We start from the raw sequence: 14,892 nt of genomic DNA, 5'->3' as shown, positions 1-14,892 counted from the left end.
ATCTTGGAACGTAAGGTATATTCGTTCATTTGCCTAGAATTTCATTTTAGTCAAAGGGAGAGTGGATGATACAAAAAAATACATTGGTGTGAAAGACGGGCAATTGATCATCTGTAAATTGTCTGTGAACATGACATTCATTTAGAATTGAGCAGCTTCAGTTTGCCATCCCCTATGTACTCATCCAGTGTGTTCAGGCTTTTGTGGCTTACTGAAAAAGTGCCTTCAGAGTGCCTTAAAAACAGCTGTGTAGAAGATTGGTAGATGAGTGCTAGCTTTTTTGGGTATTTTGTAGCTGGCAGCATGTTAATCTTGAAAAGCAATGCAAACAATCAATGGTATGTTCTTGAAGAGTTTCACATCTGCCAATGCATCTTCTTTAAGTAGGTATTCACACTGTTACACCTATCATAGGAAAATCTGATGCACCACAGAAGAGATGTTATTGAGATAGGGAGGTAAAATTGTAAAATACTGTTGTGGTAGGGTCTAACAAGGGTTAATGCTTGGGTATATGAAATGCCCTAATAGAGGAGTTCAAAGAATTTTTGTGACCAATGGGATTGTAATTTTTTTCATCATGGGGTCTTCTGGTGTTTTCATAAACAGTAAATGTTTCCACTCATTCACCAGATTACAGATTGTTTTTTGTTTTGTTTTTTGGGGTGGAGGCGGGCGAGCCTAGGCAGCGCACCTGCGATGTCCCTCAAAATGCTGTTATCTACTTTTGTTTGCTTTCACCGTGCCCATCACGTCCGTTCATTCCTTGGCCTGCCTTTCAGAATTCCTTTCGTTTAATTCGTAAATGCTTTACGTTTGTCCCGCCCTTTGACTGTTCCTGCCATGGAGACTGACCTGTTACATGGATTGTTGCACGATCATCCATATACGTTAGTGTCGGCACACTACCTTTTTCTTTTGCCTCATCTTTTGTTAGTTTCCAGCTCGTGTTATGCTCCATTTAACCTGCAGTCGCCCACATCCCGTTTTTCATTTACCTGTGTTTCGTGTTGCCTTTAGTCCCTCCCTCCCCTCCCCATGCTGTCTGTTTTGTAAATGTCCTGCTCCCACCCCCTCCTGTTGTTTACCTTGTTTTGGAGATGATTTAGACTCCTGTGCAAAGAGAGCAGCTCTTGTCGCACATTAACCATGACATGATGAAGGTGGTGAGCCATGCTCGACAACACACCAGCGCAGTGCCACATTTTACTCATTGACTCCATTTTTTTATTTATTTATATATTTTATTGGAATTTGTATTTCAGATATACATTACAAGCTGTGCAATTGCCATCCACAGGGTTCTATTTATCTGCTTAAAAGAAAACATGTGACAACCCCAACCCCCACACACCAAACACGTCTCGGATCACTATTTAACCTTCAGTATCATTACTTGCTGCATTTAGCTGAAAACGTTAGCGTGTGCTAAGTAGCTAATGGGGGGTCGCGCTTGTAGCTAGTGTGGGCCTTTTGCTGCTGGATCCGTACCGCTTGTAACCCGGTGGTGGCTCGGAGTGGGCCCTGCCAATACTAATAGTAGCGGAGATTGGATGTTAGCCCTTTGTTGTAGTTGTTCTCGTGCCGGTGAGTTATTGGACTGTTAGCGTGTTAGGGGAAGGGCGTACTAGCCATTTTGGCGTTTGTGTGCGCGCGTGAATTGTGCTTTTGTGGAAGGTGCGTAGGAGAATATGTGCTGTTTATTCAATCTGCGCATTCCCGGTTCATGGGGGTTTATCATCATTTTTGGCCTCGAGTTTAGTTACCAGTGTATCCCAAGCGGCACACCCTGTGTGCTGTTGTCCCTCTCGCGCCAGCTTCTTTAATACCTGGTGTTCTGTGCGGGCCCAGCGTAATGTTAGGGTGCTCCAAGATTTCCGATCGGATGCTGAGGGCGCCTTCCAATGCATAGCTATTAATCTTTTGTACATTAAGCAGGCTAGGTCTACGAATTTGTGCAGATATCTGTTTTTTAGATCTTGTCCTAAGCCCCAGTAGGCAGGATTTGGGTTCTGCTGTCAGTGCAAGCCCTGTTAGTTCGGAGATCTCCTGGACCACCTCCATCCATGCTTTTTGTATGTTTGGGCACTCCCAGACCATGTGATAGAAGTGTGCTAGCGGCGCTTTACATCTAGGGCATGTCGGATCAGAGTCTGGGAACATACGCTTTATCCTAGCAGGGGGACAAGTATGTTTGATGTGTGTAGTTGAACTGGTTGTACCTGAATCTGGGGTTCCTTGACACTCCACGGGCGTGGTGCAAGGCGTTCGGCCACTCGGCTTGTGTGATCGGGCCAGGGAGGACGGAATTTCATCTCTCCCTGGCTTTCTCCGCATGCGGCTCGGGGGGTTTATTGAGGATTTTGTATAGGCTAGACATTACTTTTATTTGAGCGTCATACTGTAGAATATGGTGGATTACAGGAGAGGGTTCTGATTCTGTGATACCTTCCCCCCACGTTTTTTAATTGCGTGGCATATGGTGTGATATGTCAGGAATTGTCCAGTATTTATCTCGGTGAGTACCTGTAGGGCCTCGAACGACATTAGCTTGCCGTCTTCAAAGCAGTCGCCAACTGTCTGCACCCCCGCCTCTGTGCACACTGCCATCACTTGCGTGCTCGCCCCAGACCACTCCGGGAGGTGATCCAATGGAATATATGGGGAATAGGGGAGCCTGAAACTCCCGCTCTGCACATATTTAACCCAGCAGGCATGCGCGACTGCCAGCAGTGGGTTAGCAGTGTTTGCCTTTGAGTGTTTGGACGCCAGCCATTGTAGCAGGGGGGTTCCTTTTAACCAGGTCCACAACCGCGCGGCTTCCGCCAGCGCCGGTCTGTGGATCCAATTCTGAACCCACTGTAGCTGTGCGGCTGCGTAGTAGCGTTCAAAGTTGGGGGCCCTCCACGTCTACCGGCCGCTGCAGCGTGGTCAGAGCCACCCGGGCTCTGCCCCCGCCCCAGATGAGTTGCAGCTGAGCTGTATTCAAATTGCCGAAGAAGCTTTTGGGGATAATGATCGGTAGAGCCGCGAAGTAGTATAACAGTCTAGGCAGAATCAGCATGTTCGCAATCGCCACCTTCCCTGGTGGAGAGAGCGGTAGCTTGTTCCAAAACTGCAGCGAGCCTTTTATAGCGGCCAGCGCCCTGCCCAGGTTCCCGTCTCTGAGATCCTCTGTGTTATGGTATATATTTATCCGGAGGTATTTAAACGTTGCAAAGCACCATTTCAGGCGCCCCAGCAAGGGTGCGCCTTGTCTTTCGGGCAGCCACTTTACAAGCGGGAACGCACATGACTTTTCCCAGTTCACCACCAGGCCTGACAGGGCTCCGAACTCAGCAAGTAAAGATATTACTGAGGGGACAGCCTCGTGCCCTTTCCGGATATATATTAATGCATCATCTGCGTAAAGCGAGATTGTGTGGTGGGCACCACCTCTAACTATTCCCCAGCTGTGTGCCATGGAACGTACTCTTGCCGCTAGTGGTTCCATTGCTATTGCAAACAATAGCGGGGATAATGGGCAGCCCTGTCTCGTGCCCCTAGTGATCGGAAAGCTGTCGGAGATCACCCCGCCCGTCTTCACCCTGGCTTGTGGGCCAGAGTACAGTGTCCGAACCCAGCGTATGTAATTGGGGCCTATTCCCATGCGGCTCATTGTGGACAGCAGAAAGTCCCACTCGAGCGTGTCGAACGCCTTTTCAATATCCAGCGAGAGCACCATTTCTTCGTATGCATCTGGGGGGGTGTCTCCCATTATGCACAATAATCTACGGAGATTTAAGAAGGTGTTACGCCTTGGTATAAAGCCATTTTTGTCGTCATGTATTATGGTGTGTATGTTAGGGGCTAGTCTATTTGCCAAAATTTTGCCTAGTATTTTGCAGTCTAAGTTTAGGAGCGATAGTGGTCTGTAGGATTTGACATCTGTGGGGTCGCGACCTTGTTTGGGGAGCACCACTATCAAAGCTTCTCTCTGTGATGTGGGCAGGTATTCATTAGCCCACGCTTCTTCGAACACCTTCAGCAGGTGGGGTTTTAGGCAGGGCGAGTAGGTAATGTAGTATTCCAATGGGAGGCCGTCTGCGCCAGGCGCTTTATTCCTGGGCATCTGCGCTAGGGCTAATTCTATTTCTCCCATTGTTAGGGGGGCTTCTGTTGTTTCCCTGTCAGTTTGTGTGAGCTGTGGTAGGAAAGATCCCGCGAGAAAGGACTCGAGTTGCGTGGAGGTGCATGAGGTGCGTTTGGTATATAAATGTGAGTAGTATTCTCTAAACGCTCTCTTAATCTCAGCTTGTGTGGTGGCCATGCCGTGTGTGTCGGTTCGAATGGCCCTGATTGGGGGCTGCTGTCTATCCTCACGTAGTAACCACGCCAGCATTCTGCTCGATCTGTCCCCTTCTGTTTGCAGATGCATTAGGTGATAGTTATAATCGTGGCAGCGGAGTTTGCAGTCAGCATCGTTATATTTTGTGCGCCTTTCTTTTAGGACTGTGTGGGGAATTTCTCCTCGCGCTACTGCTATCTCTGCCGCCCTAAGCTCCTTTTCTAGTTTGCCAATTTCCATCTGTAGGGTGTGTCTTACTCCCCACGTGGAGGATATGCATAGTCCGCGAATCACTACCTTGTGTGCATCCCACTCTATAGCTCGTGACGTTGCGGTCATGGCATTTGCCTCCCAGTACTGGCTTAGTGTGGATTTCAGTGTTTCGGCGAATGCTTTGTCTTGTAGAGCTTCTACTTGCAGTCGCCAAGTGGGAATAGTCTGCCATGTCCTGCCCCAGTTCAGTGTTACTCTCAGTGGTGTATGATCGGACAGTGTCTTTGCTAGGTATTCTGACTCACCGAGCAATGCTCCTATATCCTGGGTGCCCCATAATATGTCTATTCTAGTGTGGGTTTTGTGTGGGGCTGAGTAGAATGAGTATTCCCTCTGCTGCGGATGGCCCAAGCGCCATAGGTCATGTAGTCTCATAGCACCTGCCCATTCCTGCAGTGGGCCTGGGGATTTCCTATTTACCATCGAGCTCACTTGGGCGTGGGATCTATCTAATGCTGCAATTGGAGTGCTGTTGAAGTCCCCTCCCCAGAGGGCCGGAGCCATTGGGTTTGTCAATAGTGACGGTGTGAGAGAGCCCAGGAATCCTGCAATCCCGGTGTTCGGAGCGTATACTCCGACTACTGCCAGTTGTCTGCCATCCAGTCAGCCTTCCACTACCACGTATCTCCCTCCTTGGTCTATCTTGTGAGCCGATAGGAGGTATGGGACCCCGGGTGCCATCCAGATCAGCACCCCCCCCCTCGCAAAAGCCGAGTATGTAGTGCCTATGAGCTGTCACCCCCTCGCGCGTAGCTCCCGCAGGTCCGCCTCTAATATGTGCGTCTCTTGCAGGATGGCAATGTGTACTCCTATTCGCCTAAGGCGTGCGTATACTCTGGACCGTTTACTCGATGTTCCCAGTCCCCTCACATTCCATGTTACCATGACAAACTGGTCTGTTATTTCTCCTGTGTGGTGCCATTAGAGTTTCTGGGATAACCCGCTGTGCATGGGTCCCGGTCCCTGAGCTTGGCCCTCTTGATCATTGCCCCTTTAGCATAGCTATTTGTTAAAGGGGGCATGTGCAGCAGTTTCCTCTGTGTTATAAGTGATTCCGGCGTGTGTGCATATACTAAACTACTCACCCCAAATGGATCCCCAACCCTTCTAACAACTTGTGCGCAACTACTAAACCTATAAGTGTGTGATAAAACCCGTATCCGATTGGATTTCCGTGGTGGAGTAATCGTATCTACCAGATGTGGCTCTTTTGCAGGGCTCACATCTTTCCGCAGACTGAGTCTGCTAGTACCGTTGGGCGCCCTCCGGTATTGTGTGCTCCGCGCTCCGTCCCAGCCCCCCCCCGCGTCACCCCCCAGGCCGCCCGCCCCAGTTAGTTATACATTTATACCAAAGTTACTCATTGCTGGTTGCGCCTTCGCCTCCGCCGTCGCTCTGGGGTCCCCATTGGCTCCATAGAGCCGCCGATGTTGGTGCCACTGGACCGTAGGAGCAGTTAAGTTCGATTAGAGTTCGTCCGCAGATCTGGGGGTGATCCTCGGCCCTCCCAGCTCGCCTGTTATTGTGGATACGGAGCTTGCCGCGTCCGAGTCCGTGCCCGTCTCAGGGGGTTTCCTGGTCGGCGTGAAATTGCTCTGCATGAGCAGGGTAGTCTCTTTCAGTATTCTTACTCTTTCTTCTGCTACTTGTTGGTCGTTGGGTTGGCCTCTGGCGCGCCTCCTGGCCCGTTTTCTTGAGGCAGATGTTTGCCATTCCTCGTCTCCTTCCGAGTCTTCCCTAGGGCGGGCGAGGCCCTCGGCATGCAGCCAGGTCCAAGCGTCTTCAGGGGTGGTGAATATGTGGGTGCGGTCCTCCGATATCACCCTTAATTTCGCAGGGAATAGCAAGGCGTACTTTGTTGTGTTCACGCAGGCGTAGTTTAATTTTTGCATAGGAGTTCCGTTGATTCTGCACCTCCTGTGTAAAATCTGGGTAGGCATTGATGGTCGAGTCCTCGTATTTATATGGGCCTTTGTTGCGGAACTGTTGTAATATTGCGTCTCGATCCCTGTAGTTGAGGAATCTGGCGATCAGAGGTCTAGGTGATTGGCCGGGTGTCTGCCCGGGACTCTGTACGCCCGTTCAACAGAGAAGAACTTGGATGGGGCTCCGTTCAACACCTCTTTGATGAGCCATTGTTCCAGAGAGATCTCCGCGTCAGGTTGCCGCATTGTTTCCGGAAACCCTAGAAAGCGCACATTGTTGCGACGCGCCCTACTCTCCGTCTCTTCAGATCTCCTCCAGAGCACTTTCAACTCTGCGTCTATGCGCTGGATCTGTTTTCGATTATCTTGGGCCGTGGGAGTTAGTTCGGATAGCCCTTCTTCGGCCGTTTTCACTCTTTCCGCTAGGCTGCGGTGGTCCACTCGTAGGAGGTTCAAGTCTTGTGAGACTGCGTCTATTCTATTTTCCAATGAGGACTTAGTGTCCATTATCGCCTGTAACACTTTCTCTAACTGTGCTGAGTGCGACATGAGGGTGTTCTCCAAGGATTGTAGGGACAGGTTTGTCTGCTGGTCATTAGGTGTTGTCCCAAGAGTGTTGCGGTCCAGGTTCTTGGATGATTTGGCCCTGCCAGCCACTATGACTAATTAGGAGTTACCTTGAAGGATGTAATTGCGTGCGGCTTGGCGCAGATTGCTCGGGGATCGACCTCTTGATTACTGTTCTCAGTGTGCCATGTCCTTTTCTACTCCAGTTTTGACGTTAGTTAGTGGAGCCCGGGCGGGGCTTATTCTTAGCTTTTGGATGCCCAGCACGTGTGTCCATGTGCTCGCGGTACGGCGTGGGGGGCGACAGTGTGCCCACTGTCCTCGGCGCCGGGCCACCGTAGATCAGGGTGCTGCACCCTCCGTGAAGGTGAGTCCGTTGCGCGTTGAGTTAGGATTCAGGCTCCCACAAAAGCAGTGGCAAGACCAGACAGCTGCGGCGCCCCAAGTGGGGAGGGCGCGGCGACAACGGGGAGCGCAGCCGGGCGAATCACCGGTGGGGAGCGAATGTTTTTGGCCTCTGGGCGGGTTCCGAGGTCCCTCTTGTAATCACTGGCAGGGATCCGAGGGAGCAAGAGGAAATTATTCACTCTTTGTGGGGTTATGCTGTAAGGGCCCAGGTAAGTGTCCTCCGCCCCCGATGCGGGCACTCCTCCGGAACAAATCGGCTCTGCGGGGCAGGATCAGTTGTGTCCTTGCTTGGGTCCACGGAGGTGGAACTCCTCCCAGAATCAGGCGGCCTTCATCGCCATTTTGGAGCGCGGAGAGGGGGAGGAGTTAATTGTGGCTTCCCCCCACTTGGGCCGCGTCTCCTCCGACAGCTCTCCCCCTCACCCCGGTGTCTCGCGGTGACCGCAGCTGTCCTCTTCACGGGCCCCCCTTGGGCCGAGATCCGCGGTGCGGGCCGCCCGCCCTCGGGCGATGCTGTCCATCTGAGGAGGTGGGCTTTCCCTCTCTGCCCTCGTTGGGGGGGCAGCTCAGGCCCGCAAGCCCCGTTCGGTCCCTCGGCGTCACTGCCAGCAGGCGCCCTTGCTGCTGCAGGGGCGCGGAGCGCAGCCCCCAGGCCCTAGTGCCCGCCCGGCGGACTCCGACCGGTGAGCGAGGGCGGAGGCCCACGCCCCCAGCCCCCGGCGCGCACAGGCGCCCAGCAAAGCGAGCCGAGACCAGGCAGGCCTGGGCACCGCCGAGACGAGGCGCGCCCGAGTCAGCTGCCGCAGCACCTCCTCCCAGCTGCTCCGGCCAGGCAGAGGCCTGCGCCCCGCGGCTCCCGAGCCTGCGATCAAGTTCCGGTGCCGCAGCCTCAGTCCGGTCCTCCCCTCACAGTCCTAGTGTGGGGTTTCGGGGGGCGCCCTGAAGGATGTTTACTGGCGGGCCCTGGATGGAGCGCTCATTCAGGCGTCCATCCTGGCCGCCATTTTGGCTCCTCCCCCGACTCCATTTTTTAAATATCTTGTTTAGGTAGGAGTTCTAGCTGGTGCAGGGACGTCACTGAAAGGCTGAGGTATAGTTTTCCACTGTTGGGGTGTATGTTTTTTTCAACAACAGTATGGCAATGGTATTTCAGCTTTCCACACTTGGCCTCATTGCAGTCCCCTTTTTATGGCCGGTTTTCCAATTCTGGGGTTAGTTTGTCTGTAACTCCATCCAATATGGTGACGGTTTTCACTTTTCCACACTAGTTTCCAGAACAGTCCTTTTTCCGTGGACCCTGCTGCCAGAGTACTTATAGCACTCCAATATGGCTTCCATAGAAGATGCTGACAGAGCTTTTGCAAGCTGTATCACCGCATACAGAAGGTCAAAACCAAATTTTGGCGACTATCGCTGCTGCCATTTATTCATACTGAGGATGGATTTACTAATCTGAACCCGACCGGGAATTAACTATTGGTTCCTTGAAAGCCTCAACGGGGCATTTCAGTCACATTTTCTATGTTGTTATTACAAGCACTGCACCCAAGTTGCAAGTTGAAGTCTGGGTATTTAAGTAATCCATGTTTATCTTAGATGCCAATTCAATGATGTCTAGCTTTCAGAAATATTATCACACGATAACAGACGCATGCCTGCTAAATTTGAAATAGATTTCGTGCCATACGAACTCATGTTCGCACAATCACATTCCTACACACCTGTTAAAACTATTCATTTTCTTGTCATTTATCATATTGGCGCTAACCTAATACACAAATGAGCACATTTACTTTATCATTTTCAATACTACATGGGTTGCATTGGGATATTCCGGTTTAATGCATTTTGTTCCTTTGACTTTGTGATGATTTGTTATCCATCCAGATATGCATACAACACTTTGTAACATCGACAGACTGCTTTTAAATCCCATTTAATGATGCTTTGAATACAATTTCATGCATATTTTGCTCAAATCCACGTGACTACATGCAACCTGGAATATCCTTAGTGCACACACCACACAGATAGTCGAGGTGTCCATAATAATTGGGGAATTCAACATATTTAACACCAGTGTAGGTTCTTAAAGGCCAAAAAGACACCTATCAAAACGCCAGCCTGTCTATATGTTTTATTACGTTTCAGGTCATGTTGTCGTACCTCATTTTTCCGTCAGTTGACCACTTTCCAGTCTGACAATATACCTTGTTTTTTCTGTGAATATGACAGTGAATAACAACGCATATCAGTGCACATCTCTGCCTATTAGTGGAAAAGCTTATTTGTTAAAGAAATACACTTTTTTGAATTTCGAAGGGATTTAATCATATTTTCATTAAATAGCACGATGCCAATCCTTGGGTGTGTGTCCGTTCACCAGTGGTACAGAAAGTAAGAGTAGATGGTGTAGCATTCAGGATAATGTGCTGCATGGCTAAATACTAAAAAGGGCCCAAAGGCAAGACCTATAGGCTATGCCAATGCTTATTTTACAATAATAGGAATAATGCTCAGCTAAAAGGCATCCTGTTCATTTTTGTCTTTTAATTTATATTTTTCTAAGTATCAGTAACTCCTTAGGAATCCCTCTAAAAGCATTTTGAGAATTATTGCCCATTCCTTCACCCTACTGCCAGCACATCTTCACAAACCTGCTCCGGTCAGCGACGGACCCAGAATTGTTTAGAAAGTCATGCCTGATTACGAAAAGCACATCAGTAAGGCACTAATGGCTTCACACAATCTTATTTGATTTTTCCTCATTTCAAACCTATTTTGGGACTTGCTGGAAATTTGAATTGCTTTCTTATAATCTCAGTCACTGAAGACCCCGTTTCTGACTTAAATCTGCCAAGAGTGGCAGCTAGTGGTGAATTTAATCTTAATTTCCGCATTAATTTTCCAATTCCAGTCTCATTGAGACTGTGGCTAGCTTGGGTAAAATGTTGGTAACCATTCCTGTTGTATTGTAGTGAGTCAAATACATTGCAAGTTAGTACAGGAGGTACAGCACTGTTTAAGAAATGCCTTTATTGCAAAGCTGAGAGCTGACACATTGAGCAATCAGCCCATTTTTGCAAATCGTCCACCCTGAAGAAAACAGGAGTGTGATGGATCTAATCTACAGATAGTCACGCTGAGTTGCATTCCCTTACATCTTTCTTTTTTAGCTTTCCCTGCCACTTCCGACAACTACCACCATCCTACAAATCAGATGTGGTCATCCAAGACTAACAGCCTTTCCTGAAATGCTGGTCCAACCCCCCTATAGATGGGAACCGTCCTCAGAATGGTTTTGACCTATTGCGGTCTCCTCAGCGAGGTGCACCGAGATTCCTATGGCACAGAGTGTGGGACCCACATCATAGTACACCTGTCATGCTTAGGGCGCTGTACTGAAGAAAAGAGAAGGTTATGGTTGAAATGTATGACACTTATCTCAGCCGCTGGTAATTGCAATGGTCTGCATTCCCGTTTTTTTTTGCCCACAACCTATCTGGCTGCAACAAATAAATTGATATCTCAAACTTCCAGACTGCCCTCCTAGAGCAACTGAAGAAGAACATTTCTTGCAGTTCTAACAAAAAAATTCCTTTTCCTGCTACAGTCTCGACCTGTTTAATTGAATCAAGTAGCATGTGGAAATAATGTGTACCTTTGGTGTGACCATGTTAGCAGAAAAGTCCTGCATGTTCCGTTTCTTTGCTGTCCAACAGAAGTCAAACTATTTGGCTGTTCTAAAACACCACCACCCCTAAAATATGCAATGTAGGACCTTTATGTATTGATCTTAAAATATTGCAGCTTGTGTTGGCCGTCAGTCTGTTTGTTTACCTGTCATCTTTGTCAGTGGAGATATATGTAAACACCACTTTCGTTTAATTGCCATCATTTAAATTGGGGCAGTCTCACATCTGATGGCCCTTTGAATCCTAGCTGTTTGGCAAGACATGCAGCGCGTCACAGAGCCTTATTTGATTTCATCAATTGACACAATTTTCAATGTGCTGTTCATCAGCAGTTTCTGATACAATGGGCTGGTCACTCAGCATTTTACTCCAGCCTGCCCCTTTGGATTCATGCCTGGCTGGTACAGGAAACCATTTGTGCCAGTACATCACTCAATAGGAATATCTATCTCTCTCTTTCTTTTTTCTCTCTCTCTCTCTTTAGTGACACTCTAGTAATCCAGACCAACCAGATACATCAACCTCTAGTTGAGGCATGCTTTGGTTTGAGGAAGGTCTTCATAAACCCAGCAGAACCCAAACTGCTTTTCATCATAGTTCGATCATTGGGTACTCAGAGGATTTAAGTGCAGTATTTGGATGTTGTGTAGCTTTGTTATCCCTGTTGCTTTATTTGCCACCACTTTTTGCCAGACTGTTCAATGGATCTGGAGTAATAGGGGACTAGAACAAGTCTCTGTACAAAAATTAATTATACAAAACAATTCTTTTTTAAATGTTTTATTTTTTTTACTACATTTGTAATGTGACTGCACCATTAAGTCTAACTTACGTCATACTAAGCAAAGAAAAACCACTAAATGGAAAATGTATATAGTTTTCGTACTGTGGAAACGGCATACGTTGTTTAGCATAACATCTAGTGACTGTCAGAATGCACATAATTTAGAATGTATAGATGTTGCTGTTATTGTTTGCACAAGGAGCCATTTGTGCCTGTTCATCAACCATTTTCTTTACTTTATATTTTTTGCACAGAACTTTACCTGGCCATCTTTATTCAGGCATTCTTTGACATTGGTATGTTATACCATTCTTTTATCATCAATTAATTAATAGACTTTAATTAGACCCTTTCCCTTGCAAGTATACCTTATGATCAGCTAAACTAAAGAAAAAGTAGCTAAATATTCCCAAATATGAGAATATTTGAAATCAGTGTTGCCATAGAATCCTTTGATTGTCCCTGTTGATGGAAAATTTGATAAATGATTATATATTTTGATCATAATAAATAGAATGCATTGCATAGGCCTCAGTAGGATTAGAATGGAAGTTACTTAAACACCTGATGCCTTTTGTGGGGACTACGATTTAATGATCCAAAACTCAAACACAGCTTTTATATGCACGTTCTATTCCCAGCATGCATCTTTGACTAAGTCTGTATTTTTCGCTCATTTGTTTTCTTTCTGCCAATCTGGATGCTTTTCAACATCTTTACAATCTACAACGTTGTCAGGAAATAGAGGACTTTGCTGCATGCTTAGTCTTAGAGCTGTCTTCCAGGCATTGCGTTTCCAACCACTGAATTGTTGATCTCTGCTAGTTTTCTGAAATAAAGTGTACGGGCAGTTTTAGAAAAGGAAGTAATAGGTGATAAGGCAGCATCTACTTTCTATGGACTCCCTCTAACAGTGTACCATTTTCTACCCTTTATTTTCACTGAATTGTTCAACCATTTTAGAGACGCTGGCTCTATTATGGTGACTGACCTATAAGCAATTGTAGTTGTGCCAACATAGGACCTGATTATGAACAAAGGTGTTAATTGCCCCTAATAAATCATGATACCACGGGGTACGTTACTTATCGGGTGCGATAAATAAAACGTATCACAAGCTCAAGGGGAATAGCATGCGGACTTTGGTGTTTAGCATACCAAAAACCACATAGTAGAGTAAATATTGTATATTTTCTACTGTTAAATTTCAGAACGTTTGACCTGCTTAAATTTAAGAAAGGTTGAGTTATTTAAGGCATCTGGTAAGTGTTGGATGTGTTAAATGCCTTCAAACTCGTAATTCCAACCCAAGCATCCATAGTTTACCACCAACTTCAAGTTGGTGGTAACCCATTCGCAAATGGGAAGCGGTCACCAAGGGACCCATTCCCCTTTGTGAATGCGGGTGCAAAAAATTTTTAAGAGCAAGCAATGGTTGCACGGAACCCTGCCGACTCTTAAAAAAGAAAAAGAAAACTTTTCATTTTACTTTTTGAAATGCATCCGTTTTCCTTTAAGAAAAAATGGGCTGCATTTAAAAAAAAAAAACAATTAATTACAAAAAAAATGCTTTATTTAAAAAGCAACCACAGACATGTTGACCACAGCAGTCCACCATCCCTGTGATATTGGGCATTCCCAATGGATCACAAATTGCGACCTACCTCATGAATATTGATTAGGTAGGTCAATTTGCGACCCACTGGGAATCGCTAGGTACATCGCTGTTTCTGATTTCCCGATTGCGAATCGCAAACATTCACAGTTAGTAAATCACAAATACAAAGTTACGTACATCTGGCCCTAAATTACGTAGTGTCTTAGAGATCATTTATGTCACTTAATAATATAAAAACAAAAACGTAAACTAAGGTCGTTGCTACCCGAAGAGGTTACTTTTCCAGAACAGTAGCAGAGGTTGACAAGCTGAAGAACACTTGTATCATGCATCAAACAAGAATCTGCAAAGCGTGTTAATATGAATTGTTTTTTAGTACTCTCGCCCACAGTAGTAATTCAAAAGGGACTTGCTGACTGGTGCACACAGATTCTCTTAACCCCTTTGCTGCCAGGCCTTTTCCCCCTCAGTACCAAACCTTTTTTTGGCTGTTTGGGGCAGTTCGCTCTTAGGCCTTCATAACTTTTGTCCACATAAGCTATCCATGCCAAATTTGTGTCCTTTTTTGCAATATCCTAGGGATTCTGGAGGTACCCAGACTTTGTGGGTTCCCCTGAAGGAGACCAAGAAATACAGTGACATTTTCGTGTTTTTTCAGAAAAATTTAAAAAGGGCGGCAGAACAATGCATGTGTTTTTTTTTTCCCTTAAAATGGCATCAACAAAGGGTTTGTGGTGCTAAAATCACCATCTTCCCAGTTTTCAGAAACAGGTAGACTTGAATCAGAAAACCCAATTTTTCTTCACAATTTTGGCATTTTACTGAGACATACTCCATTTTCACTATTGTTTGGGATTTCAGCCTCCTTCCAGTTAGTTACAGAAATAGGTGTGAAACCAATGCTGGATCCCAGACAGCTAAACATTTCTGAAAAGTATACAACATTCTGATTTCAGCAAGGGGTCATTTGTGTAGATCTTTCAAGGTTTTCCTACAGAAAGTAACAGTTAAAATAAAAGAATATTGAAATTGCGGTAAAAAAGAGCCATTTCTGTTCATGTTTTCTTCTATAACTTTTTCCAGCTATGGCAGATTTTTTAAGGCAATATACCGTTACGTCTGCTGGCATGTGCATGTGAATTACAGTACACTTCTTTTTTAAACACTGTCTTACATTTGGAAGGAGACAAAGTAGAGAAAGACAATGGGTAGTAACATCTGTTCTTCTATTCTGTGTTTCCCCATGTCCCTGATAAAAATGGCACCTCACTTGTGTTGGTAGGCCTAGTGCCCGT

The 14,892-nt window shown here is 46.6% G+C and overlaps 1 protein-coding gene across 4 annotated transcripts in view; it reads left to right on the top strand.

Annotated features, from left to right (window-relative positions):
• LOC138285437 (neurabin-2-like) overlaps nucleotides 1-14,892 on the top strand; it is a 464,888-nt gene that overhangs the window by 313,105 nt on the left and 136,891 nt on the right. For 2 of the 4 annotated variants that reach the window (XM_069225349.1, XM_069225347.1), the window contains exon 16: nucleotides 12,234-12,275. The exons of the other annotated variants lie outside the window; for them this stretch is intronic. In XM_069225349.1, the coding sequence (XP_069081450.1) occupies nucleotides 12,234-12,275 (42 nt within the window). The remainder of the gene's footprint in view (nucleotides 1-12,233; nucleotides 12,276-14,892) is intronic. 4 annotated transcript variants of the gene reach the window in all.

This window comes from Pleurodeles waltl, chromosome 3_1 (genome assembly GCF_031143425.1).
Source record: "Pleurodeles waltl isolate 20211129_DDA chromosome 3_1, aPleWal1.hap1.20221129, whole genome shotgun sequence".
Classification (NCBI taxonomy): domain Eukaryota; kingdom Metazoa; phylum Chordata; class Amphibia; order Caudata; family Salamandridae; genus Pleurodeles; species Pleurodeles waltl.
The sequence above is the reverse complement of the archived record's forward strand: the minus strand, read 5'-3'. Positions and strand labels throughout refer to the sequence as shown.